The sequence below is a fragment of the Rhipicephalus sanguineus genome, chromosome 3 (genome assembly GCF_013339695.2).
Source record: "Rhipicephalus sanguineus isolate Rsan-2018 chromosome 3, BIME_Rsan_1.4, whole genome shotgun sequence".
In the NCBI taxonomy this organism is placed as follows: Eukaryota; Metazoa; Arthropoda; class Arachnida; order Ixodida; family Ixodidae; genus Rhipicephalus; species Rhipicephalus sanguineus.
This window is the reverse complement of record NC_051178.1, coordinates 103,610,919-103,638,097: the sequence shown is the minus strand read 5'-3', so window position 1 is coordinate 103,638,097 and position 27,179 is coordinate 103,610,919. Positions and strand designations below refer to the sequence as shown.

The 27,179-nt window shown below is 40.2% G+C and overlaps 1 protein-coding gene across 6 annotated transcripts in view; it reads left to right on the top strand.

Moving 5' to 3' along the window:
• LOC119386880 (sodium leak channel NALCN) overlaps positions 1-27,179 on the top strand; it is a 100,660-nt gene that overhangs the window by 67,538 nt on the left and 5,943 nt on the right. For 4 of the 6 annotated variants that reach the window (XM_049413283.1, XM_049413282.1, XM_049413284.1 and 1 more), the window contains exons 18-40: positions 1,002-1,106; positions 2,056-2,238; positions 3,168-3,347; positions 4,926-5,046; positions 5,940-6,071; positions 6,774-6,941; positions 8,374-8,478; positions 9,854-9,957; positions 13,591-13,711; positions 15,676-15,774; positions 17,249-17,449; positions 17,803-17,877; positions 19,321-19,440; positions 19,650-19,718; positions 20,538-20,688; positions 21,967-22,064; positions 22,734-22,863; positions 23,783-23,898; positions 23,978-24,025; positions 24,387-24,496; positions 25,212-25,362; positions 25,997-26,209; positions 26,789-26,885. In XM_049413283.1, the coding sequence (XP_049269240.1) occupies positions 1,002-1,106; positions 2,056-2,238; positions 3,168-3,347; positions 4,926-5,046; positions 5,940-6,071; positions 6,774-6,941; positions 8,374-8,478; positions 9,854-9,957; positions 13,591-13,711; positions 15,676-15,774; positions 17,249-17,449; positions 17,803-17,877; positions 19,321-19,440; positions 19,650-19,718; positions 20,538-20,688; positions 21,967-22,064; positions 22,734-22,863; positions 23,783-23,898; positions 23,978-24,025; positions 24,387-24,496; positions 25,212-25,362; positions 25,997-26,209; positions 26,789-26,885 (2,897 nt within the window). Of the gene's footprint in view, positions 1-1,001; positions 1,107-2,055; positions 2,239-3,167; positions 3,348-4,925; positions 5,047-5,939; positions 6,072-6,773; positions 6,942-8,373; positions 8,479-9,853; positions 9,958-10,842; positions 10,964-13,590; positions 13,712-15,675; positions 15,775-17,248; positions 17,450-17,802; positions 17,878-19,320; positions 19,441-19,649; positions 19,719-20,537; positions 20,689-21,966; positions 22,065-22,733; positions 22,864-23,782; positions 23,899-23,977; positions 24,026-24,386; positions 24,497-25,211; positions 25,363-25,996; positions 26,210-26,788; positions 26,886-27,179 lie in introns of all 6 variants that reach the window. The other 2 variants (XM_049413285.1, XM_037654153.2) reach the window with 2 other exon arrangements.

The following is a 27,179-nucleotide window of genomic DNA, read 5'->3' as shown; positions in this document are numbered from 1 at the left end:
CTTCTGGGTAATGCTAGCTGGCAATAGGCTGAAAGGAGGTTCATGTATGCATTAGCAAATGTAGTGAGATTAGAACAGCTGTAAACATCTCATAGCAGTGCTGCCATGGTACTGTGCCTCTGTCCAACACCAAAACGCTCTTGTCTCATGATTGGAAGTGTTGAAGTATGTGACAGATTGCTCTAACATTGTGCAGTTATGCTGCACATGAAACGACATTCTTAACAGCATGTGTAAGAGTGTAAAACCACATTTTCATGTGCAATACAAATACACAGCATTAATGCATTCTGCACTTCCACATTATCATATTGTACTAATAGAACAAGAGCATTTTGGTGTTCCACTGAGGTGCCAGCATCACCTTGCTATTACATATAGTTCATGTGCACTCAAGCTGTACAGATTCCTCATATATAGGCACTTTGCATCACCACACCATAAGTTAATGTTTTGCAGTAGCCATTTGTACTCATAGCTCCACATTGTAACTCAGCATTGATGAAATCTTCATTTCTGAAATATTTTTCGAAAATGTAAGTGCATATTAAGTTGCTGTTGCCATCTGTGAACATTTCAAATGAGTTGACCATCCATGACACACAAAGATCCCTATGATCTGGGCTATAGCCCTTCTGTACTTCTGTGACGTGCACTTCGTGATGTACTAGAAAGATGAACAGCTGAGTCTTTTGCTCGTGCAAAATTTCGATGTCAGAAACTTTGCCATCAATGGTACCATTTGCAGTTACCAGTTGTGACATAGAGTGGCTGCCTAAGCCTCATACTGCATTGCGTATCTTATATACTTTTCAAATCAACACGGTCTCTGCATGTTGTTTTCCCCGGAGTTACCATAGCTGAGCAGAGCAACAGCAATATATGCCTTTATGTAACCACAGCTAATGAGAAGTCAAGGTCAAGTGGGGAAAATCAGAAGCCGCCCAGCTAAGATGTGCATGTCAGCGAATAGTGCTGCATATAAAAACCTTTCCGTACAGTGACTCCAACAACCAGCGACTACTAGATGGGGAATCTGGACCTGTTCCTGCGACTGTCAAGGGTCAAAAGCAGGCCCAGAAGCAACCCATGAGATTGGATCGTAGGTGAGTTCCCTCAAATCACCAACGTATATGTGACACTGTCACGAAACAGTCTCTCTGCTTGCTATCACTCGTAATGTTTCCTGTGAGTACTGCGTAACTGACAAACAGCATATTCTGTACAATAAAGAATTGTTAGTAAAATAGATAGACCGTGTATGTTTGTATTGATTATAGCAAACTCACGCAGGGCTGCCACTCATATTTACATTGCTTACCTTATAGAGAAACCTCAGTATAACAAGCACAGACATAGCTGATTATTATAGACATAATAAAGTAAATGGACATTTGTTACGTCTTTGCGAATGTTCGAACGCTTCGAATATTCGAACGAATGTTACAGTATTAGAGTTCGCTTTGACCTGAATTTAAAATTTCCGATATTTTGAGGTATCCGAAACGAATAGATATATTTTACCACATGTAACCCACCTGAAAAGGGGGTTTCACTGCATTCAAGACCATTATGCCGTGAAACTATATATTCAGAGTAAATCCGCACTGCTAGGAAGACACACTTCAAGGTTAAGTGTGCATATGATCTGCACCCTGATTAATCTTTTGTAGATTTTGAAAGAGCGTTACACAAGCTTATATATAAGCTAATTATGGCAAATTTTAAAACGTAACATATTTTATAATGCATAGCTTGCACCCTATTGCTATTGAAATTATGCTACTATTCGAATTCACTTTGAAATTATTCTATAGTAATTACCATTCGCTTCATTTTCACTTCGAACCAAAATAGTGATATCCGCACAAGCCTGATATTGGTGTGTAATGTATGCATTAGCGAGCTGAATGTTTTGTAATAAAAGGCACATTTTGCGTCTCACACAACCTCACTATGATAACACTATGATATATAGAGAAACATTTTTCTCGATGGTGCCATTGTTAACACCAGAAAGCGTAACACGAGGTGGCACGTTCCTGTACCTGACAGGTTCTCCCGGTCGAGGAGCATGCGGAGGTCCGTTCGTGGCTCCGTGAAGATGAAGCAGACCTACGATCACTTGAAGGAAAACGGAGACATGGGTTCTGTCAACGCCGCTACGTCAGGCAGGAGCCTGCACGATTTTGACATCAAAATGCTGCAGCAGAAGCGTCAGCAGGCTGAGATGAAGAGGTCAGTTGCACATATTTTCTGTGATGACTCATAGCACCTGTGATGCTTGTCTGAACGTAGAAGCAATGTGTGACATATTGGTCTTCTACAACACAATTTCTTTCTGCTGAATAACATAGCCATAGGCGTGTGCACGGGGGAGGGGGGGGGGGGGCGGAACTTTGACTTAATACTTTGACTTAATAAGAGAGGGAGGGGAGCTACAATAAACCTTCACCCCCACTGAAGGGGAACCCTGTGCAAGGCTATGAACATAGCTGATATTGAACCTCAAATAACTATGAATATAAAAAATTTAGTCCTTAACCCGATATGCACACTAGAGAGCCGCTCATTGTTAGCACAAAGTGAGCGTTTTTGCCAGGCGGTATGAACAAGTGATCTGTTACATTGAAATTGCTTGCTTGCTAGGTTACTAAGTACTTACTGCTTATAAGATGCTTTAAATATTGAATGCTTAGTCATCATCAAGATGAGGTAACAAGTGTGAAGTTAAATTCAGGTGGCATTAAGAGTTGTGCAAGAAGCATTATCTTTGTGTTGATGGTATGTTTAACATGTTTTCAATTGTGTGTAATTGTTTGCACACAGTTGTACAGTTTGCATGAATTTTTACCCCGAGATACAGCTGAAGATTTTACTTTTGCGCTTTTACCAGGAAGGTTAGCAAAATGGTCAGGAGACTATTTCACTTTAGACTGCCACTTATACCATCCTAATTAAGAAAAACGTGACAATGTATGCTGTAATGTCATACGCTGCACATATGACACCAGTAGGCACATGGCAGCTAAAGATTGTTATTAACCACAAAAGAAGGTAGATGGTTGATGATGAAGCCATGCATCATTAAATTGATCAGATAGAGCAGTCTCTGTGAAGCTGTGCAATGAAGCTGTGTGATTAAGAGGGAACGCTGCACAATGCAGGAATCAACGAGAAGAGGACCTCCGCGAAAACCACCCCTACTTTGACACGCCTCTGTTTGTAGTGGGCAGGGAGAGCAAGTTCCGCAAGATCTGCCAAACCATCGTGTACGCCCGCTATGACCCCCGGTTCAGGGACCCTGTCACCGGACAGGAACGCAAGATTAAGTACAAGGCCGTGCAGTGAGTATCCACATGCAGTGCAGCTTCAGAATGGGGTTTAGTGCTGTTACCAGTGTGTGGGTGATTTATAGGGCTACCTTCTCGCATTTATACGAGACTTACGATAGTTTTTGACAAGCTTGAACTATTGTTGCATAGTTTGCTGCGTAATTTCTTTACTCAACCAATTAATCAGCTATTGGCCTAAACAAGGCATGTCTGGCCTATTAGTATTTGGTTGGCCAAAGTAGTACACTGTACTTCTCAGCACATTAGCATTCAAGTCACTGGCTTTTATTTGTGAAAAAAAAAATTTGTTTTTCCTAAAATGATCGAAATATGGAATTTCCATCATACAGCTTAGGTTTGGGTGAAATTTTGAAGCAGAAATCCACAGCTGCTAGAATCGTAAAAATTTGTGTATACCGTAAAATGCTGAGCAAGCGCCCCCCCTATGGTGAAGGGTAATCCGACCAGATTTAGGGGGGGCGCTTGCTCGGTCCCAGACCGAAATTCCAGATGGCGGCGGGAGAGCCACTAAAAATAAAAAAATGCCCATCCATGTTTCTAATGAAATGCCTCAATGGTGACGCAAGTGTCCCCATTGAAGCAGCGACCGATTTGACCAATATACGACCGGCCACATGACAACGAAATTTCATAAACAACATTAGATACGCATTCAGTTTACTCATTCTTGTGGTTGTTTTTACACAAACGATGGTCGTCTTGTAAAAAAAGTGCCTGCAGGGGAGGAGGGGGAGCGGGGGCTCTTGCTCGGCCATTGGTGCATATTATCTCCCGAAAAAGGGAGGGGGGCGCTTGCTTGGCATTTTACGGTAGATGGTAAATACATGTGGCAAAACTTCCTGCAAATTTATTATTATTTTGTTTTAAGAACAGCCTTGAGAAGCAAACATATTCAAATGCTAAGCTTTACAGTAACGCCTTGTTTGCATATTTGCTTTTGTTTTTGCCTTAATTTTGAGGAATAGAGCAGCTGTATAAGCTCTGGGTTGAACAGCTGTGGAGCCGAATATTTATAATAATAAATCTTGCCTTAAAACGTGCTTATTTATATTTTGAAGTCTAAAGCTTTTAATTGCTGTTAAGCTCTCAGTGGGCTTCTTTTTTAGTGGAGCACACAAGTGGTTTGTATGCGTTAATGGGATTTTGTGAACGTGATATAACTCATCTGACATGCCAATACACTTGGTGCACTTTGTTGCTGTAAACGAGGCCTATCTCAATGTTTCCTTTGGCAAGTAAACGTCGTGCAAGCATAGCCAAAGAGAGAGCTAGTTGACTTTATATTGGCACTGTACAAAGCCTGAAATGCAAATAAATTAAACGCAGGTGGGAACTGTGTGACAGGGGCCTGCCTCATGTTCAATTCTTGTTCACTTAACAACAAGCATACACATTCCGATAAGAACGTCATGACAACATCACTATACACTTGCAAGTTACATTGATGTTTCCCATCTGCAAAGCTGCAGCATCTGAAATTGCAGCAGCACCTACTTGGCATAAGTGGCCATAAGTGTGTTCCACTTCTCGCACAAGTGCAGCAAACAGATCAGCTGAACCTCTTTGCAGCAACCTGCTTGGACTTGTCACATACCTCGACTGGATGATGATCTTCGTCACGACACTGTCATGTGTGTCCATGATGATGGAGACACCCACACAGCGAATTATGAACACACCAATGCTCCAGGTGAAATACTGCGTGCACAACTTGGACGTGTAGTATGCCTCGTGGCTATCATTGCCTGTGTTTTGTAACATGTATTATGACAGCCAGTTTTGCATGGAGAATTATGAAGATCTTAACCAACCATAAGGTCCTTTCTCTACAATTACAATAAAAAAAGATCAATTGGTTTCAATTAGATCTTTTGTAAGAGGCAGTGGGACTCAGCTGTTGCCAGGAGCAAAACTTTTGTTATGGTGCATCAAAAAATTAAAGTTAGCTGGTTTTTCCAAACCAGCTCTGTCAGGAGGAATTCGAAATTGACTGCTGACACCACCAAGTGCTGGAACATTCTAAAAAGCTTGTTTGATGCTGATTGGAGTAATCTAGATTTTTATGCAGTTTATCAGGCACCAACTGCAACCATTGATGGGCAGTAACCATTGATGGGCATAGCTGGTGTTGCTACACACCAGTCCAAACAGTCCAATCTATGGGACCACATTCTTATGATGATACCTGTACAAAGGCCAGTTTTCAGAGCTTACGAAAACAACCCACTGTGAAACGCTATTCAGTACTTGATTGAACTTATACAAGTAAACAAAGTTTATTGGTCAGTGCATTATGCCATAAGTTTTACATTATGTGCTGTACAGTTTTCACGGAAAGAAAAAAACAAATCTTTCTTGTACTGCAATGAACTTTTACAATGTAAGTAGTATGATTAGTAGCTCCTCCAGATATTTTTATTTTCATCACAATTAAGGTCAAATATCTCGCGTTATATTGCTTCCTTGAAATAATTTTGTGACAGCTATGTTCGCATTTGGGATGAGCAGTGAATTCAAGCATACTGTATCTACAGTGTTGATTTAATGTAAGTGCTTTTCTTTCTTTCTTTCTTTTTTTTTCAGATTGCAGAATACGTTTTTGTGGTAGCAATGAGCATAGAACTGACCCTGAAAACTCTTGCCGATGGATTATTTTTCACACCAAAAGCCCTTATCAAGGACATAGGAGGCATTGGAGATGTTTTCATTTTCATTGTAAGTAATAAGTGTCTTTTAATATGATGAATTATTTCACGCCCTTACGAATGCCACATGACATACTACGTATATGCACATTCTCGAACTGACATCCATGTCAGTTCGAGAATGTGCATATAGAGAAGCTATGCCTTCTCGAAAAGAAGAGCAGAGGCAGGAAAGAAGACATGATTTATTCGACAGAGTTTTCATATAATCAGCTACAGCTGCTAAAAAAATTATGTTGATGAAAAGTGCAGTTGCAGTAGTTGATTGCATATAGCATCGAAATGGGCTGTATTTTTGTACCGTACTACCTCCAAGATTGGCGCACATTTTTAGAGTCCACTGTCTTGAGAATCAACCCATGAAGGAGGCTAGAAATATACCAAACACGAAAAAAGGGATTTCACATGCAGAAAAACTCATTTACATTAAAAAACATTTTCACATCTTGTGAAGATTTCAACTCGAAGCATGCTTAGGTGCCTTAGTAATTACATTACCAATCTTTGTTGCTTTGTTTAAGTGTGCCACTAATCGTTCTAGTACAGTTACTTCTGTGAACCAATTGACCTTGACCATTCCTTACAGCTATACTATGCTGTGTGTGATACAATGACTGAATAACTCTGGTGCAATAAAGACATGTCGTGCTACAGAGTTGAGTTTATAGCTTTGCATTTCATTATAAGTCTGTTCTTTTTTTCCCCTGCTCAGGTAAGCCTGGTCTTCCTGTGCTGGATGCCCCAGCAAGTCCCGCCACAGTCGGGCACCCAGCTGTTGTTGTTGCTTCGCTGCGTGCGGCCGCTCAGGATCTTCAGCCTTGTGCCTCACATGCGCAAGGTGGTCTGTGAGCTGTGCCGAGGATTTAAGGAAATACTTCTGGTAGGCTTGGGATGTTCTTGGCTCTGAATTTATGGTATTTTTGCAAAGGGTGTGTTCTGTTTCAGCAATTCTGGTTAGTCTTAGAGGGAACACGTCCATATAAAGTGTGAGGAGAAACTTAAAAATAACGAGACTATTCTGTTCTTATTTGCATATTTCTTTAGACATCACAAAACATCATTCCCCTCAGATGCAGTGGACTTGTCCTACAGCTTTTTTTATTGATTAGTTAAAGGTGTTCAGCCAATTCTTGCCAACTGATTACAACTGGTGCTTTCATTATTTTCTTCTTTACTAAAATCTTCTCAATGCTCCTTTGCAGTCCCTTGTTTCAGTAATAAAGATGAAAAATCACAAAGGGAAGGATGTGTTCCATCATTTTCTTCTTTATCTCCACCACACTTTGAAAACACTTTCTTTTAAGCTCTCATTTCAGTTTTCGAGATGAGAAAGTTGCAAGTGGAGAAATACGGGGTGTAGATAGGCTGAAGTAAAGCATTGTTGTTATTCTACATATAAGTTCTGCATGTCGAATGCTGTGTACGTCGAAACATTGTCATGGTGCACAAGCCACTAGACTCAGTTCAAATAAGGTAGAGTGTCGCTGGAGCCAGCCCGCATTAACTGTATCAGACTGACGATGCATTCACTGCCACATGATGGCGATTATGGTGTAATGAAAAAGACAGACGTACACAGTAAATGTAATGGAGTTTTGAGCCTAACAGCTGTTGCTCTAACAGTGATGCCTTGTATAAGGATTGTGCCAGGAAGATGTTCCCAGCCATGCATGCCTTAACTGGACCAAACTATTCTCCAGCATAAGGAGCACAACCAGCACTCGGTCTTTCCCCGACTGTTAACCTGGTTAACCTCTGTGCCTGTCTTTTTTCATTTTCTCTCTCTTCCTGTAAGTGTTCGCCGCTGGTCTTCTTCCAGAAGTACTTACTGAGTACAGCAGCAGCTTAGCTTTGCTGATCTAATGAGTACCAGTGTGTTCAGCATGACATGTTCAGTGAGAAACACGGTGCTCATCGAATGAAACATGACATCAAAACTTCAAGCATAACAACTGGCACATGCAATTACTCAAAATGACTACGTCATGGCACTACGAATCTGGCCCCTAAACGTGATGTTAGCGCTCATGTAAGTGTACAAGGCAATATTGCGCTGATGTGGAACAAACCGAAGAAGGGCAGAAACGAAAGTACATGAATTAATTAGAGCTAAAATGACACGTTTCATTCCACGAGCACTGTACAACATGCTGACTGTTCTCTTACCATGCATATGTTAGTTTATACTAAGCAGAAAAGCTGTATGTTTACAATGTTACAGAACTTATTGGTGAGGCAAGAAAAATTTAGTGCCTCATGCAATTAACAACAGTGCAGCAACTGGGTAACTTGAAACTTCTCATTCCTTACAGGTCTCCATTCTGTTAATTGTTCTCATGTTTGTCTTTGCGTGTTATGGTGTGCACCTGTTTGGTGGCCGATTAGCACGCTGCAATGATCCGGATATCAAAACAAGGGTAAGCAATCAATACCAGAGACAGTTGCACTTCATAATTATCTTGCCTGCTTGTTTCTAATTAATTGATTAAATGAATATTCCTTGCATTTATTCATCCATTTGTTTATTCTCAGCAACATTAAAATGGACACCTGATAAGTGGACCTTAGGCTTACAAAAACAAAAGTATGGACTATTTAATCAGCTTTAGCTAATTTGCTGTGACTGTCACCATAATGTGCTTCAACTAAAGAAAATGGTTTTGTTTTATCATTTGGTGGAATGATGCTACTATAAAGACTTTCAGCAATCCTAGCGAGTGATAAAAGTTCCTTGTCATCCGCTGGTTTTTCAACCATGAGATAAACAAGGACAAAATCACATTGTTCAATTTGCATGTCTATACGGTACTCTTTGTGGTCTCCGTAGCATTTCTTGCATGTACTGTATATGAATCATCGTGCTTTGCGGTCAGCACGTCTGTGTAGGTTCATTGAAGTGTAATCACTGTGATTATAAGTAACTCTAGTTTTTCTTTTGCGGTGAAATCAAGCTATCAGTAGCAGCTGCTTGTTTTGACTTGAGCTAACTTTACGTGAATTTCGAAGTTAAATGTTTAGCTCACTGACAGTGCTCCCACATAAGTATATGTCTGCGACAGACATGCACATAAGCACAGCTCGTCTATGGAGGTAAAAGGTTAGGCTATGCTATATAACCTGTAAAGAACCAACAACATATATGCACTTTTAATTGTTTGAGTTATGTATGAAACTCTGTAAAAAATTTCGTTGCACCAAATTACTAAAGAGTGAGATTCTGGTGGCTTTGCACCAGCACAAGTTAGTGATAATCCTAGTAGTGAAAAGTGAAGGGAAAGTTGAAAATTGAATCAGGTTCTGTTACTCATGGGCTGTGCTTCTGTACACACCACAAGCGCCTGAAGAAGGTAAAGTTACCACAGTAGATTCCATTAAGTAGCTCACTTAAGAAGAAAAGCGAAAAGGCAAGAGACATTTGTAACATTAGGGGAATCGCAGACTTTCACATCAGTGACTGAAGGCTAACCACCTTGATATTACTTGCCAGCATTTCAAGCACGTGTGCATTCTTTGTGTACAAAGGCATCATGAAATGCTGTGTAGAATGTCATGGCTGAGTTGTGTTTGTGCACTTCACACTTCTGGAACAGCAATACTTGAAGAACAATGCGTAGTTCCACTGAGCAACAATACTTACACTAAGTGAACACAACATTCTCCCCTTCTTCAAGTTCTGATAAGTGAAGTTTGTAGTGAGAACTGATAGTGCTGATGATGAACAATAGATGAACTTTCACAGGCACATTCACCCTGGTAATTAGTCGCCGTCCTGTTTTCCATTTGGTTTTACAGAAAGAGTGCGTTGGGTTTTTTATGCGCAAGGTCTTTGTTACCAAAATGAAGCTCCAGCCAGCAGAAAACGACACCTACCCTGTAATCCTGGTGCCTCGTGTTTGGTACGTCTCCTGTCCCTGAACATTTGTGTTCTGGTAGCACAAGCTTCACTTTCAGTTTAGAATAACAGAGAGTTGAGCTAGTTGGTAAGTATTCATTCTAAAAAGACAGGGCGTGCAAACACGGACACAAGGAAGAAGTCAGGACACCACAAACGCCGCGTTTGTGGTGTCCTGACTTCTTTCTTGTGTCTGTGCTTGCACGCCCTGTCTTTTTAGAGTGAATACTTTCAGTTTCTTTGTTCTCAAAATGAACTGTATGAAATCATACATGCTACTGCACCATTGGTGCCGTTTATTTCTTTTTTTACCACTTATTTTAACAGCAAACGAATAAGAGTCAAAGCAGTACACAAGGTATAGGTGCCAAATGCAGCAATTCCCTGAAACTATGATAGTGAAATGCTAAAAGTAAATTTATGATGCACTGTTGCCGCAAAAGCTTTTTTTTTTAATTATGAAAAGATAAAGAAAAAAGCTGAATTTTCTCTCAGGCGGTGCAAGCAACTGAGTTTTTTAAGGCCTCATGTGATGGCAGCAGGCACAAGGTGTGCAGCACCTACATTCTGCACTGCATGGCTAGGCTGGAAGGAAATTCAGCTTTGCTTTGGCAGTCACATTCAATCAGTACTTACGAACGAGATTTCTAGTGGAATAAAGAGGCAGAGTTTCAGGGGCATTTTTATGTCACATCTGCTTCTTGTTTCATAAAAGTGCAAGCCACATTGCGTTTACTTAACCCATTGTAGGCAAGCCTGAAGGAAAAAGCACTACATAGACAAACATGACTCTTATTGCCATGTACAGCTTGTATTCTGCTGTGATTTTTTTGTGAAGCCATCAGCGGCAAACTGAAACTGTTCCCTCCCCCTTCATTGCTTCCTTCAGGGCTAATCCGAGAAACTTCAACTTCGACAACTTAGGCAGCGCTCTGCTCACCTTATTTGAGGTGCTCTCTTTAGAAGGCTATACCGATGTCAGAGACATTATTATCGAGCAAGTGAGCCGTGTGAGTTTCATCTGCACAAGGGATGCAAGGCACAAGCATGCCTCCGTTCGGGTGATGGTCCTTTAGGACACAATGCACCGTGTGCGCACTGCAACTAAACCGTTGTCACTAAACTGACTGCAATGCGATCTGGCTCAGCAACTGCAGCTGTGGTGTTTTAATGACCACGCAATGAGGCCCTTTGTCCACTGCTTTTAACATTACTTTTGGCACCCTAGCCTGGCATCATGAAGGTGCTGCTAATGTGATCTCAACTGGAGAACTCAGTGGAATGACATAATCGAGCCTGATGTTAAACTGCCTGTCATTGTCATACACTGTCATGCATTCAGGCATGGTTTTCTCATTTTCTGCATGGTGTGAAAGCCAAGTTTGATTTGTTCACATCGTCGAATCAAAATACACAGCCGAGTAAAGCAACGCATAATTGGAAAGGTTAGATGCAGAAGCAGAACTTTCAAATAACACACACAGAGTAAAACTTAAGAAACACATTTCCAACATACGTTTTTACTTGGCACTGGCCAGTGTTGGTGGAACCACACCTGGTGATGTTGCAACATTTACATTTAACTTTGCCACTGTATGAAGTGCATTTCCTTTTAATAAAAAAAATGGGATAACAAGCGAGAAAGATAACTTGTTACTAGTTATAGAGCCTTTTTTTTTCTTAACCACAAGAATTACTACCAATTATACCAGGAACAAGTACATATAGCAAGAAACGTCTAATTCAGCAATAAAGCATGGTCATAGTGTAGCATGATATGGGTGCTGCAATGCCAGGAAACAGCATCCATAAGATATATTGGAAAGGTGTTCTTGTGGTAGCTGTTGTAACATGACTAGCACACTGTGGTCACAGACTGAAAGAGCTCAATAAAAAAACAGGCTATAAAAAATATAAACTTACCATGTCCTACTTTTTAAGTGGCATTACAGGCCATATATAAAGTTATGTATGGCTCTGAGTGTTAGAGCTCACATCGACATCTCTAGGAATGCTAAAAGCATATTGGGCAAGTCCTGTTAAAGCTAAGGTTCTGCTTATCTTTTAGGCTTTTAAAAGAAACTGCAGTTGCTTGAATCCAGTCGGCAGAGGTGTACACGATTACTTGCTACCGGAAGCAGGGAAAAGCAGTCTGTGCACCTCTGTCATTCTAAAAGCTGACTAAATCATGCCACTTGAGACTAACTGCACTCTCTGCAGATGTAGACCAGTGCTCGCACCTTCATGCTCTGTAAACTAACATTTTTTTGAGAATGTGTTTGGTTGATGTCACACTTCACCCGGCTACAAAATACTTTGTGCTGCGCAGATTGTTTGGAAGGAAAGAAAAAAAAAAAAGAACGTCAGTAGCAGCGTCACCAATAGACCGATTGTCTGCTCAAATTGTTTGTAACCCTTTCCGTGGGCTATTTACTGTGCTGTCCTTCGAAAATTGTTTTTAACATACTGCACTTTTTTTTCTGCCTTCTGTGTAATTCCTGAGTTCAGTACCAGCTGCAAAAAAAATTTTAACTGTTGGTTTCTTCTCGAAAAATGTGTTGTGATTTTGATATTTACACTCTGTATCGTCAATATTTGCGAACACAATAGATTGAACCAGGTAAAAGCACAGAAGCATAGGTGTTTATGCTAGTAGCAGTTATGTACATCTTAGCTCTGAAAGAGCAATGATCTGTTTTAATTCTGATTTGTAGCAGCTAATAAAAAGTTTTTCTTGAAATGTGTCTTTTATATTTTGAAATTTTGTTATAAGACAGCACAAAAAGTGTTAGAAACAGAGTACTAATGTGAATTTTTTACCTATTGTAAAGAGCTGTTACACAAGTTAAATGAGCAACTACTTCCCATGAATATACTGCTATAATAAGAAATCTTAAAATGATTAACCTGGCCACAAAAGTTAAAATAAAGCGATAGAAAAGTGAAATTTGTGGCTAGGCACCGTTCACAATTGTGCATACATTAAAATCACTGGCTATATGTCATTGCAGTTGCAGGCTTCAGTAAGTAGCCTAGACTTTTATTTGTGTCAACAGAAATGATGCAGTCTCTGCTGTGTCTGTGACAGCTCACAACGAATAACTCACAACTCACTTCTGTGCCAAGAAGCACCGTATGTAGATGGCTACCTTGATGTAGCTACAGCAGTTAATAGCGCAAGCTGAAACATGCCAAATGTTCTAACTGATGATATAGGAACACCTAATAAAAGTGATTGTTCATCTGCCTGCACCTTCACTTGCCTATATTTTTTGGCCGGCCATACAACAGCACACGCAAACTGAAAACACTGAGCACGCGCGGAGACCAAGATGTTCCAGCACCGCATGTGCTTGCTAGCAGCAATTTATATGCATTTAGAAACTACGTTTTCTTCAATGACCAGAAATGCATTTGACGCTGTGCTTTTGACAAAAGAAGAAAACGGAAGTCAAGTAGATGGTAGTGGCACAGTTAGAAAGAGCACGCTTGCTAGCACTCGTAGTTTATTACGCTTGTTCACTGCGTGCTTTCTAGACAGAAGAGAGGCGGGGGCCCGCTTCTCTACCGTACTCTTCAGTGTGCTTAACGTTGACTGTTCTTTTCTCTGACGTGGCTGCTGTCTCCCCGCCCCTAGGGCAAACCCTCGCAGGTTCAACTTTGACAGTATTGGCAATGCTATGCTAGCACTCTTTGAGGTGCTCTCTTTCAAGGGATGGCTAGACATTCGTGATGTTCTCCTACACAGGCTGGGGCCAGTAAGTCTCTCTCCAGCATGAACACTCACATACTCATTCAATGCATTCGTGTTGATACTATCGTAAAAAAAAAAAGATCATAGATCAACTGAATAGAACACAAAAATAAATCCAATATGCTGTGGTGTGCTCCATCTGTTTGTTGTGCTTTCTCTGGTTGCATTGTAAATGTTGTCTTTTTTTGTGATATCTTAATGTGCCCCTTGTCGTCACATCCATTTGGCCGAGGCACTGATGTTGCTTATTAGCTACTTTAATTTAGGGCTTGTAGTTGCACGCTTTTAGTGAGCACAGTTTAGAGCAAATAAATTTTCATGTACAAAATTCCTTCCACTAGCTATCAGTTACTAGTTTAGTTATTTACTTGTAATATGTTGTGCTGAAGATAATAAAAACTAGCCATGGAATGGAAATGAAAACACATCACATAATATGCTGCGGTTGTCACAATTCCACAGTGGCTTTGCCTGAATAGAGAGTGAATTGGTTATAAGGAGTCATTTGCCACCACCAGCCATAGTTTTTGAAGCAAATGTTCTCACATTGTGTAAAAAGTAAAATTTATGCGAATATTACAAAGTTTTTAGTATTTCTACCTGCCAGTCAAGGAATTTCAGCCTGGTTCGTTATGCTACTTTTTTATAAAGTTTTTTACTTTTGTTAATAAACTGTGCATTAAGTTGGTCCCTATATGTAAAAAATACCTTTACCATTCCTGTGGAGAATAAAGAATCGCATAAGTCTGAATGTCAGTTTGGTTTCGAAGCATATCTCTGTTCAGCTTTTGCAATGTAAAAAAAAACATGTTTATGTTCGTCAGCAAAGCTTGGCTCCAAGTGACAACTGCTATTGTAAAGCATTTACACACACATACCTACCTTTGCACTGATTTATGCTTGTGTTTTCTTGGAACTCGTTAGCCATGGATCTTTTTATGCCATATAACTCATACATCCTACTTTTATGTTAGTCTTTAATATTTGTTCCATCGAAATATTACTTGTGTGTGCTGTCCTGGCACTTCCAGTGGTGGCTTGCAGTTTGTTAAGTTCATAATGCTTACTGTATTCACTATAAAAAATGTTTCGTGATATCTACCTGAAAGAAAATGTTTCAAAAGTGGCACAATGTGCATTATCTGAAGTGTTAAAGCCTTGATTTTTGTGATGCTCATTCTTTTCCTATTATACTAAACATAGTTTAGGTGTTAACATAACTAACACATTATTAGCGCTTGCATGTGGCTATGACACTGCTCAAGTTCCGAACATCAGCTGCAGTAGCATGGTTGACCCTCATGCTTGCTTAGAAGAACGATAATTTTCATGCTACCATGACATTTTTGAAATGTTGATATCTTCTTCTATGCAGGTAAATGAGAAAGTGAGCTGACAGCCACTTCTGCAAAATATACTTAATTGCATCTGATAAGGGCAAACCTGATCACTGTCTGGTTTATAGTGGTGAAAGAGTGCTTTATTTGCTGTCTAGTGAAGATTAATGGCATTTACTCTTCAGTTAATAGCTACTTTTACAAATTGAGTCTTTAGTTTTACATTTGAATGTACACCGTGTTCTGATGTACCATAACTGACGGGAAGAAAATGTAGTTAGTTAATATATAATCATATGTGGCATCTCTGCAAACCAGAAGAACTGAGTTTGTCCCATATTGTAAGAAATTAAACCTTCACTAATATTCAGTAATAGGGCATTTGTTGATGTGACACGCTATCAACATGCCATTTTCTGGGCATTATTTTTCGGTTGCAGAACAGGTAAGCTTAAGTTTTATCACTAAAGTCATGCGCGAAACTAAAGTCATGTGCTAAAATTCACACAAGCGCGATACTGTAGTGCCAAAAACAGTATTGATGTTTACATAATGACATTTCGTACTATGACGCCTAATTTAAATTTTTTATGAAAGGTGTAAGAAGTGAAGAAACTATATTACTTTTCAGGTTCATGCCATTTACATTCACATATTTGTGTTTCTTGGCTGTATGATTGGGCTGACACTGTTTGTCGGCGTTGTGATTGCAAACTACAGTGAAAACAAGGTGAGAAGCTTTGTCTAGTTTTTCTCTGAATGTAGAAGTAGCAAGTAACTGTCGAAACACCCAGTATTTTGCACTCAACATTTTTTTTTCACGTACTCGCATTGCTTGCTTGATAAGTACGCACATAACCTAATGTATTCTCTCTTACTCCACCATTATATTTTGTGGTCTCAGTAGTAATAACATTTTCAAGGCACCTAAAGTATGTGGACCAAGAACACTACCGAGGTCGGTGCAAATGTGGTAGAGATGAAGAGAGAGAGAGAGGGGGGAAAGAAAGAAAGGCAGGGAGGTTAACTATAGGGTATTAACCCTTTCAGATGCCACCTATGAAGAACTGTTTGTAAATGCATCAAATCGATACAATGTTATTTCAAGGCACTCGTATTATATTGCAACAAAAATAATGTCGTAATGCAGTTCATTTATGTGTGTTATAGTGAGCATTCCTAATTACTTTGTAATTAAATATATGTTTATTCTGAAGCCATTCATGTTCTGTTTTTGCATAAATAGAATGAAATCTCAGGCTAGAAATATAGTGCAAATTCATTTTCGGTTATGTCCATGTTGAACAAAGAAAAATTAACTTGATGTGGTCGCGGGAAGCGGCACGTCGAACGACTTGTCAAATATGGTAGTGCCTTAAGCAAAGTGATCATATGCAAGAGTACACTGCAAACTGAAGTTAAATGAAGACAAACTTATCATGCAGGAGGTTCAATTCATCCAAAGCTCTATGAATCGTGCTCCTTCTTAGCCCCTATAATGATACAATAGCAAAAACAAGTGGTGTACACAATTGTGTACATAACATCTCAAAGGGTTAAGTCCAAAGCCTAACCTCTTCCTTTTACTGTGCCATTATTTTGTCTCGCAGTTGTGTCCTTCAAAAAGTGCTGTGATTAAAGTACATGTATATATGGGAATCAGCATGCTGGTGGATGTGCTAGCAGGAAACCGAAGACAACAATACAAAAAGTCAGTAAACAGCAACACCGAGGCATACTGCGACAATAAGCAACCCTAGTTAACATTCTCAAGACTAGGTTACATAATTATGTGTGCAATTATCTGAGAAAAATGGACATGTAGACAATTGTCGTCATAGCCAGAATCATCAGTTATAGGGGAAGCAAGGGTACCATTACCCCCCCCCCCCAACCGGGCAGCATACCTTAGCAGCCTTCATTAATGGCTTGCGTTTTGTTCTAGACACGTAGTATGTATATTGCTGGAATAAACCTTGCGTAAACAAGCTTCCCTAATTTTGATCACTATAATGACAGGTTTATTTTGCATACCTCGCTCAACGCACAGTTAGCCCGGCTTCTGTTGTGTCTTGTACAGAGATGTGGGCCCTTTGCAGTTTTGTGGTTATGGAATGACATGCAAATGGGCTGTATAAAATATGCCTGACCTTGCTTTTTTCTTTTCTCACGTCCTCTGCTTCTTTTGCCCTGCCGACGAACAGGGAACGGCACTACTGACAGTTGATCAGCGCCGCTGGTGTGACCTGAAGAAGCGACTCAAGATTGCGCAGCCCCTGCACCTGCCACCTCGTCCCGACCACCACAAGCTGCGCGCCTTCATCTACGACATCACCCAGAACCTGCTCTTCAAGAGGGCCATCGCCATGCTTGTCATGGCCAACAGCAGCCTACTATGCGTCAGCGTGAGTACCTTTGTTTGGCAGGTCAATTAGGCCAAGCTGTTCCATTTCCAGGCACGAATTTACAGGCATGAATCTATGCTAAACTGATTAAGAGTGAGCAAACAATGAAAGCCTTAATATTGAGCCAGTATCTCAGCAATGAATTTGTCCTTAATTAGGCTACAACTTGCATGCACACTTCATTCATGCATTTTGGGTGCCCACATCGCTCTGGTGATGGTGCCCAAGACCAAGTCCCTTTGCCGAGGAAGCTTCTCTTGCTTGCCCACTGTTAAAATCAAGCAAGTTTCCATTGTTCTCTATCTTCTTTGTCTCTTTGTATATTGAGCCGGTCTTTGTTATGCTTGTTGCAGTGGAAATCGGATGAACCTCATACGATCCCGCTTGCGACAGTTTCTGCCGGTTTCACAATATTATTTACAGTTGAGGTGAGTGCTTTCTTAATTCCTAAAGAAAGAAAGAAAAGGCTGCGTATACTAAAGGAGAAGCCATTAGTTGACTGCTGTTTGCTGCTCTGTGTGTTCTGGGACATAAACACTCCGGCACAGCAGGCATCACCGAAACTAGCAACCTTTGATGTGCTCTTTTCAGTCAGAAATGTACCCTCTAGGAGTAACAACAGTGCTTATACTGACACTTTGTACATTGCAAGGGTTTTGAAAAAATTGACTGTATAGTTCTTGTGCATCTGCTAAACCTCAACAGTGCTTCATGCAGGCCCGATGTAGTTTGTGCTTTAATCTTTTTAAACAAAGTTATGGCTAACTCTGCATACACACCACACATACTAGACAAATGGCAGCAAGCTACCCGACCTTCGAGTGAAAATATTTCTACGCGATGCACACACTGTCAGAGGCTGTGCCGAGCAGATTTAGAACATCTCATTTGGACATGCGCAGCTTTCTCAAAAGGCAGACGCCACATTGAACACCTGCTGCACGCCGACATGGCAGCCCTACGTAACTTAATACAGTCAGACCATGAAGCCCAAAAAGCTCTCGCAAGATACGGTAGTCAAAGTGGCCTGTTTCGAGTGGTGTAGGAGAGGTCGACTGATTCGTGCGAGGACGTGACGTGAAGATGTTCATCACCCTTTAATCCCCTTACCCCTTTCCCACCTTATCCCCAACAGCGACCAAGAGTCGTCCTTTTATTTCAATAAAGGTCACATTCATTCATTCATTCATGCAGTTCTGCTGTTATCAAGCATTGGTATGGGGAGATGGCCAACACGCATTGCACAAGAGGTGCACTTGCTAAAAATTGTAAATGTTCACAAAGTGGTGAGAAAAACAGTGTCGCTCATAAATCTGGAATTCCAGCTCAGCAAATCGTAGCCCTCTGAGGTGCAGTCATTTAAAAAGCTCCTTCGATTAAAAGTAATTGAGATGTATACTTTATGCTCTAATAGAATAAGAGTGCTTTTTTTCAGTCTTAGTGCAATCCTTCTGGTCTAAACAAGCGTATGCACTGACTCCTCTTACAATGAAATACCACTGAATGTAGTCATATGTTTTGCTTCATTCTGATGGGTTTACACAATGAGATTTCACTGTAGCCAGATCCTCAGCTGTGTAAACTTGTTCCCTGTAACATGAAAATCATGTAATATCTTTGAATGTTTATGTCTGAAAACATGAAGAAATTTAACAAGAAACTTAAAAGCAGGAATAACTTGAATATGTGTACTAAATGTTGTATGTTTGTGCCAGGCACAAACAATTTAGCTCCTGTCTAAGCCTAAAAAAAATGGTATATACTTTCTTACAGAAACCTTGCATCAGAACAAAAGTGCGTGATTTTAAGTGGCATGGGAAGTCTGCTGTGATCAATATTGCTGAAAAGATGTACTTTGATTGATATTGCAGGTTACTATGAAGAACATTGCTTTCACACCCAGGGGATACTGGCAAAGCAGGAGAAATCGATATGATCTGTTCGTCACATTTCTCGGCGTCATCTGGGTGATCATGCATTTTATGATGATGGTGAGCACACGGAATCAGTGCATCCCTGTATCTGTTCTGGTATCATTATACGTAGATATAAATCAATACTCCAGTAGAAAATCTGGTGTAGCAAGCAAAGTTGAATTTTTTAAAAATTTCTGTGCTTTCTTCACAGACTAGTACATCATAGTATTTTCTGCACTCAGAATTACTGAAGTTAATTGCTTCTTGCTCGTTTGTCGTTACAGAATGACTTCAGCAATTCATTTGGATTTGTTGTGGTTATATTACGTTTCTTCACTATTACTGGTAAACATGTGAGTATCTTGCACTTGAAGTCCTTTTACAGCTCTGAATAAGCAGCACGTTTACCTTACTTAAGTCATACCAATATAATTTCGGAGTGCTGTTTGATACATCAGTACTGTCTGCTTTAGATGCATTATTAGTATTATATACAGATTAGAGAATTTTTATATCATTTGTTTTCACTGGGCTAGAAAGTTGTAAATTTGATAGTTTCATTTCCTGAGATTTTGCAATTTTTCATGTGAGCACCTGTTTTATACCATCACTAGATGTTAACTTCTTCTTTTAAATGCAATGAGCCTCATAAATTCTGTGAAGTGGTTGTAGAGAGAAGCTGTTCCTTAGTTTTAATGTACTATTTATACATATAAGAACCCCTAACAAAAGTGAGTGGCAAGGCTGCAGTTGAAGACAGAGGTCAAGAGGTCCCTCAATTGGATCACACGCAATGAGTGCGTTAGAGAAATAGAATAAAACGAACGATGAGGGAAAGTGAATGTTCTCAGTGGACCTAAATTCAACTGCATTGTGTTGCTTTCCTGTTCAGTAAGGAAAGAGCACATCACTTACCAATATCTGCGTATCTTGAAATTGTGGAGCTGTAGTTGGTGCTAATGGATGCAGGGCTGTAGCAGGAGAAAACCAGAAATGACAGTAGTAGGCAGTACTTCTAGAGTTAAACTGTAGCTATTGAATTGATTTATTCTAACAACTCGTGTTTCATTAGTGCAGTAGAACTTGTAAAGCACCGTAGAACTCATAAAACATAAGAACACATGTTTGCTGCATTATAATGAGCATTGTTCTTGCTGTTCAATATTTTACAGGCCACCTTGAAGATGTTAATGCTGACTGTGGTGGTCTCCGTGTACAAAAGCTTTTTCATCATCATGGGCATGTTTCTTCTCATCTTGTTTTATGCTTTGACTGGAGTCATTCTCTTCGGGAACGTCAAATTTGGGGAACACATCGGAAGGTGAGTGTAAAGAACTTGCTTGTACCAGCTCACACAAAGCTACCTATCTGCATTAGGTATTTCTGATCCCTAAACATGCAGCATGCATGCACACTTTAGAAGACAGAAGAGGGAAACCTTCAGAGCATGTTATTTTCTTGTTTGTTTGTTCATAAAATTGGCTTGTGTTGATCTCATGAGAGGCACCACTCCGACGACTGCAATTTCAAAAATCCTTAGAGAGCAGTTGTTTCGACTAGTACCATATATGCAAAGAAATGCACCTGCGTAAAAGTATGCAACTTTTTCATTTGTGGCTGGTAGTATTTATGAACAGGACGTGGAAAGCATAGATTAATCCTACTTTGAAATTCTCAGTTGTGTGCAAGTCAAAGCTGGCATTGCCATAATATTGAAGCTTACCTATCAGCTGCAATGTATAGCTGCAATCCGTTCCACAAACAAAACCAACCTCATGTGTGCAAACATAGAAACAGGCTAGTTTTGTAACTCGTTTGAAAGCGTTCACACATCTGGTATTCGTGCGACATATCACATTTGCAATTGAGTTTGCTGACTGGGTACAACACAACTCAGCAGCACCAAATTATACACCCCATCATCCGACAGGGGCATCGAAAGCTAGTTTATCATGTTGCAAATCTGTACCACTCAGCCATTTCATGAGCCAAAACATTTCATTGGCTTTTCTTTCACTCATTTAGTCAGGTTGGTTTTAAACAGCACTTTGAACCTGGGGAAAGTACTTTGGCAGGCTAGTTCATTGGGATCCATGACAACACAACGCAGCGTGACTGGGCAGGGCCAGAGGAGATGACACACACACACAGTGCTAATCTGCCTTCCTGTTAACACATGTTTCATTATGTTACATCGCATTAAAATAGTACTATGTCGTCTTTCTTTTGTTGATAATATCTCAAAGTTCAATAATTTATGTGCAAAACTGTGAGCTTGTTTTTTCACACGAAAATATAGGAACATGGTTATTAAAGCCTTTATTTTGATGTAAAGTGAAGGAACTCTTTCATGCGCAGCTTGACATGACAACAGTGTTCCAATTCGCTGCTTTAACATTTGTGGTCTTTCCTAACACATGCCCACCAGCTAACCAACACATCATGCTTTATTCCTTCCCTTCCCCCTTCTAGCAGTCTTTGTGTATCATTATCGACCGCATTTTTTGTTTCGCAGTCTTGCGGGATTTGCACCTTTCTGTTTGCTGCTGTTCTCGACTGGCATACTTTTTGAGCTCCTTCTCTCTTTTCATGTATACTGGTTCAGGCAAGCAAACTTTAAAACCGCCCCCAACGGAATGGCTATGCTATTCAGGATAGTCACCGGAGAAGACTGGAACAAAATCATGCACGACTGCATGGTAAGTACCTGTATGCATACCCTTTTTTCCCCTTGTAATGTGCAATTTAGTTTATGAATAGAATTGGAAAATTAAGCCTGGTCATTAAACTAGCCCTCTAACAAGGGAGAGTTTTAGCCTAGTTTGCACTTTCTAAATTCTGCATTGACACATGCAGTCTGTAACAATACAGCCATTTGCTCTGTTTTAAACTGATTGCAAACACAAAAGAAAACTTGCAAGTTCTATACAGTGAGATATAAGGTAATAAACCTCAAGGGAGAGCAAAAACCTCTTCATTATGCTTAAACATCACCATATTTAAAGCCTAGAAGCAATAATGCCAATTACATTAATTGTTCTGTACCAGCTTACATGCTCTGAATAAACAAGAGTTTATGTGAGGCTACTTAATGTGAAATAATGTGTATGCACTAGTGTATGTGTGAAAACACAAGAATGAAAAAGGTGTGACACTGGGTTTTACGCCTGTGTAAACAAGCCCAGAGTCAGCACTCCTGCGTTGTGTTTATTTTGTGCTTTAACATGGTTTTAAATTTATTGTCTTCAAATAATCATGTCATGAAATTAATACCCTATACAAACGTACGGTAGCATTCATGTAGAATTACCACTGCGGTTAAAATTAAAAATGAAAAACCTCCTTTTTTTTTTCTTTTCATTCTTCAGGTCAGTCCTCCATATTGCACCCTTGCTGCCAACTACTGGGAAACCGATTGCGGGAACTTCACTGGGAGTCTTATCTTCTTCTGCTCTTTTTACGTTATTATTACTTACATCGTGCTAAATCTTTTAGTGGGTAAGTACATAAAGGAGGCTTAACAAGTTACCGAATGTGATTGTGTGTTCACACTTTGTGCAACTGCCTTGCTGGTGATATCTTGGAGAGAGATGTGACTTTCGGTCATACCTCGACTTGAGTGTATCGCTACAAAGCAGACAGCAAGCACAAAAATACTGATATTAAAAGAAGGCTAAATGAAAGTACTATTACCTTTGGTTAGACTGATATATTAGTATCTGCGCAGAAGTCTATCACCACCTTCTGTGCACCAATAAACAAATTTATTGTGTTGAACACTGCCAACGAAAGTCCTTGGTGCTGCTGCTCAATTTGAATCGCCCGCACCAACTAGCAAGGACCTGATGTCAACATCTCTGCTGCCACTTTCTGTGAATCGGTGGGCGTCTGGGAGGGAGCACTACAGTTTCTGGATTACATCGGCTTGTTTTGAAAGGTACAATAATAGCCATGACCACATGAATGAAGGTAGTGGGGAGAGGCACTGGCCTCCCCACCATTATAATTTTCTCACAACAGCTCTGCCATCCCCCTATTTTGCTTATTTACATGCAGCCCGGTTTTAACAATGGAACTTTCATGGCACTTGAATATGGATATAAGTGTTTCTGACTGTATTCTTTTTACACCATTACGTTTCATCGCTTGTATATGTATTTATTTACACTTGGATATCTAGCATGTAATACTATAACAATTTGCCCTCTGTTGCAATAATTTTAATTTTTCCTGTTTGTAAAACATTACCAGGCCTTGCCTTTAATCTCATACATTTAGATCTCCTTGTGGATACTGTTTCACATCTAACTGCACTAATACACTATGCATAATAAATAATTTGAAACTGAAGTTTATTTTCACACTATGCACCATTTGCCTCTTCAGGAATTCCCTCTGATTCTTGTCACTTTTTCAGCTATCATTATGGAGAACTTTTCCTTGTTCTACTCCAACGAAGAAGATGCACTTCTAAGCTATGCAGACATTCGAAATTTTCAGAACACATGGAACATGGTTGATATTCAGCAAAGGGTAATGACCTCTGATTTACTCACAGGCTCTCTCATGCAGTGTTACAATGCTTGGAACATTTTTCTTTGCTTTCTTCCAGGGGTTGATTCCAATAAGGCGCGTGAAATTCGTCTTAAGGCTTCTAAAAGTAAGTGACTTCTTCAGTACAGAATGGTCCCAAACTCTTTATTTGCTTCCCTTTTAATATTATTTACCTATGAGCTCCAATACTTCATGCAGCGTTATTATGCCTTTAGGCTTCACTCTTCTTGCAAACATGGTGAACTGTAAGAAATTAAAATAAATTGGTTCTGTAGTTTGGAGCAGCTGCACGGTGTGTAAAATTTAGTGAAGGCTAGCTTGTCAGTTAAGTGAAATGATCTGAGAGACGCTGAAAATGGCAGGTCTTCAACATTTTTTTTTCTCCACTTTTTTTTTTGCTTGCACAGCTCTCAGGTAATGTACATATATGTATACTAATTTAAGTGGTTTTGCTATTTTTCTCAAAGGGTCGTCTTGAAGTGGATCCCGAAAAAGACAGGCTGCTTTTCAAACACATGTGCTATGAAATGGAGCGCCTCCACAATGGAGAGGATGTGACGTTCCACGATGTGCTCAAGTAAGTGTCATTCCTTTCATTCAGGTTGTCAGGGAGGATGTATATACAGAGAACTTTGATTATGTTTGCTCTGTGTAGATTGCAAAGCTGTTACAAACAACAGCTAAATAAATATATACCAAGGACAATGTGCAATAACTTGTCAGTTAAAGTTAAACTGTATGTAATAATGAAATTCTATGAACGAAAGAAGGGGAACTTTTACTAGGGGCTTGTTTCCGTGTTAAACACAACCAAAAGAATACAACAGACTAATAATTAGGCCAAGGAATGCACAGGGGACTGTTAATTGTAGCCTTTAACTGTAGCATAGTAATTAAGATGCAAATTGATATGAATTAAAGTGGAGGGATTCAAACCCACAACCTTTGAATTACACGTCCAATGATCTGCCAATTTAGCTATAACGAAAGGTGTTTCTTTGTCCAATACTCAATGAAGTGAATGGGGAAGCACCTTCCGTCATAGCTCAATTGGTAGAGCATCGGACGCGGTCGAAGGTGGTGAATTCAGATCTGACCGACAAAATGGGTGATTTTTCGCCCACTGTAATTCCTTTAAATTTGCATCATAACTGCTACATTATAGTTAAAGACAACTGATGACCCCTATGCTTTTCTTGGCCTAATTTAATGAAATGCTACGATTTGTTTAGAACTCGATGATCACCGCTAAGTACACTGTTGTCACACGTTGTCCCAATATGCACGTGCAGCATGTTGTCGTACCGGTCAGTGGATATCCGCAAGGCCCTGCAGCTGGAAGAGCTGCTGGCCCGGGAGGAACTGGAGTACCTCATAGAAGAGGAAGTGGCCAAGCAGACCATCCGCGAGTGGCTAGACAAGTGCCTACGAAGGATCAAAGCGGTGTGTTACCTGCATTCTCCCCAGATTCTCCACTCGTCACGTCAGCAATGCACTGGCACTTTGCTTTTCCTGCTCGATATACATACTGTTAAGAACTTGCCCGAGAACTTGGAGGCAGTAAGTAGCCATGTAATGTTAATTTAGAACTAGCACAGCACATCGGAAGACAATAAAATTTGACATTACGTTTGTTTAGAAACTGGCAAACACCTTTAAGGGCAGTTTCACCCAACAAAAAAAAGCAGTAGCTCCATTGACTGGACACGAATTAGAAGCATTTCTTAGTTTTTAAGGAAGGGAGTCTGTATCCATCTATGAAAGCTTTGAGGGTACATAACAAAGAAAAAGTTTGAGGCTAGTTAGCTAGTTTTTCTTATTTTTGTATCCTTATAGTATAAACATATATATTGATGAAAGAAAGACACGAAGACATGGACAGTGCTGCTGCGGCTTTGTGTCTTGGATCTTTCGTTCACATGTAGCTTTAGGATGTAGGCATAGTTTGGGGACACAGTAGACATAAGATTTATAGACAAGTGTTGCAAGGCCACTCTCTAAGAGTGTATTTTGTTTTCTTTTGTGAACCAAAAAGACTGACCTGTAGGGGCCTTGCCTCCCATGCATATCTGTGCAGCAACGGTTTCAGCAGAAGGAGCAGAACAGCCTGATCCACAGCCTGCGGGCCACCAACGAGGCCCTGTTTCCAGGGGGCATAGGTGCAGAAGCAGCACCCAACAAGCCCTCCACCTCGGAAGCCCTCAAGGATGAGGGAAAGGAGGAACCCTCATCGTCCCTAAGGCTGCGCAAGAAGGGCCTTGGCGGTCGCTCAGACAGCATCTCCTCACAGGTTGGTGGCCCAAAATTAGCAGCACTTCCCGGGTTCTTTAGACTCTGCAAGGAACTGGGCCCTTCTTAAGCCTCCTCAGTCCCAAAGACTGTCCAGGGACATACCTGCTCTTCTGAGTCAATTCTCATTGCCAAATTGGATGTAAAAAACTAATTCTTTACTTGATTATTGCAGTTAGATAGCGTCTCTACGCATAAGAAGTGGAGAAAGTATAGCCGTCTCCTTCAAATGGGTATCGTAAAAACCGTTTTTCTTGGCCTGAAACCAGAGGTGAAGATGCAACTTATCAAAACATGTTGTTGGGCTAGTTGCTTCATTCTTGAGCAATATGGTAACAATGCAACCCAAAGCAAAGAACTCAGGACAGTAAAGATAACTAAGGATGCAGGACACTCTGAGATGCACGAAAAAGAAAAACCAAGTGTAAGTGAAACACAGGTACGAATAGGTTTTCCTTATGTTTGGTTTGTTTCTCATCTGTTTCTCAGTATTTCTTTATTCTCTCTTCGAAATCTATGTCCTCAGTCCTTTGAAATTTTGAACTTGTATGACGAAAGCAGTGTTTTCATTCATTCACAGGGAGGCCGCAAGTTTCTTATTCCTTCTCTCTCGGAAGGCACCACCAGAGTTGAAAAGGAGAGGTTCCAAATGAAGAAATGGGCCTCGCGCCCAGTTGGTCAGTATGCACAGCTGAAATATTTTGCTGCAATGCATGGGCAGATAATTGTGGACTGCGTCAACTTAGTACATAATTTGCTTTTGCTGGGTAAGGCTGTCTAATTGCCGCAAAGCAGCAATGCGTGCCTTTCTACTATTTTTAGCAGTTAAAGGCCAATATAACAGCCACACTCCCAGACTAGAAGTTACCGTCTCTTTTTTTTGTGCATTGCCAACGTCAATATTTCCCAAGTGCTGACTGCATCCCAGTGATATTACGTTGAAATGCATCAATTGTGAACAAATGCCAATG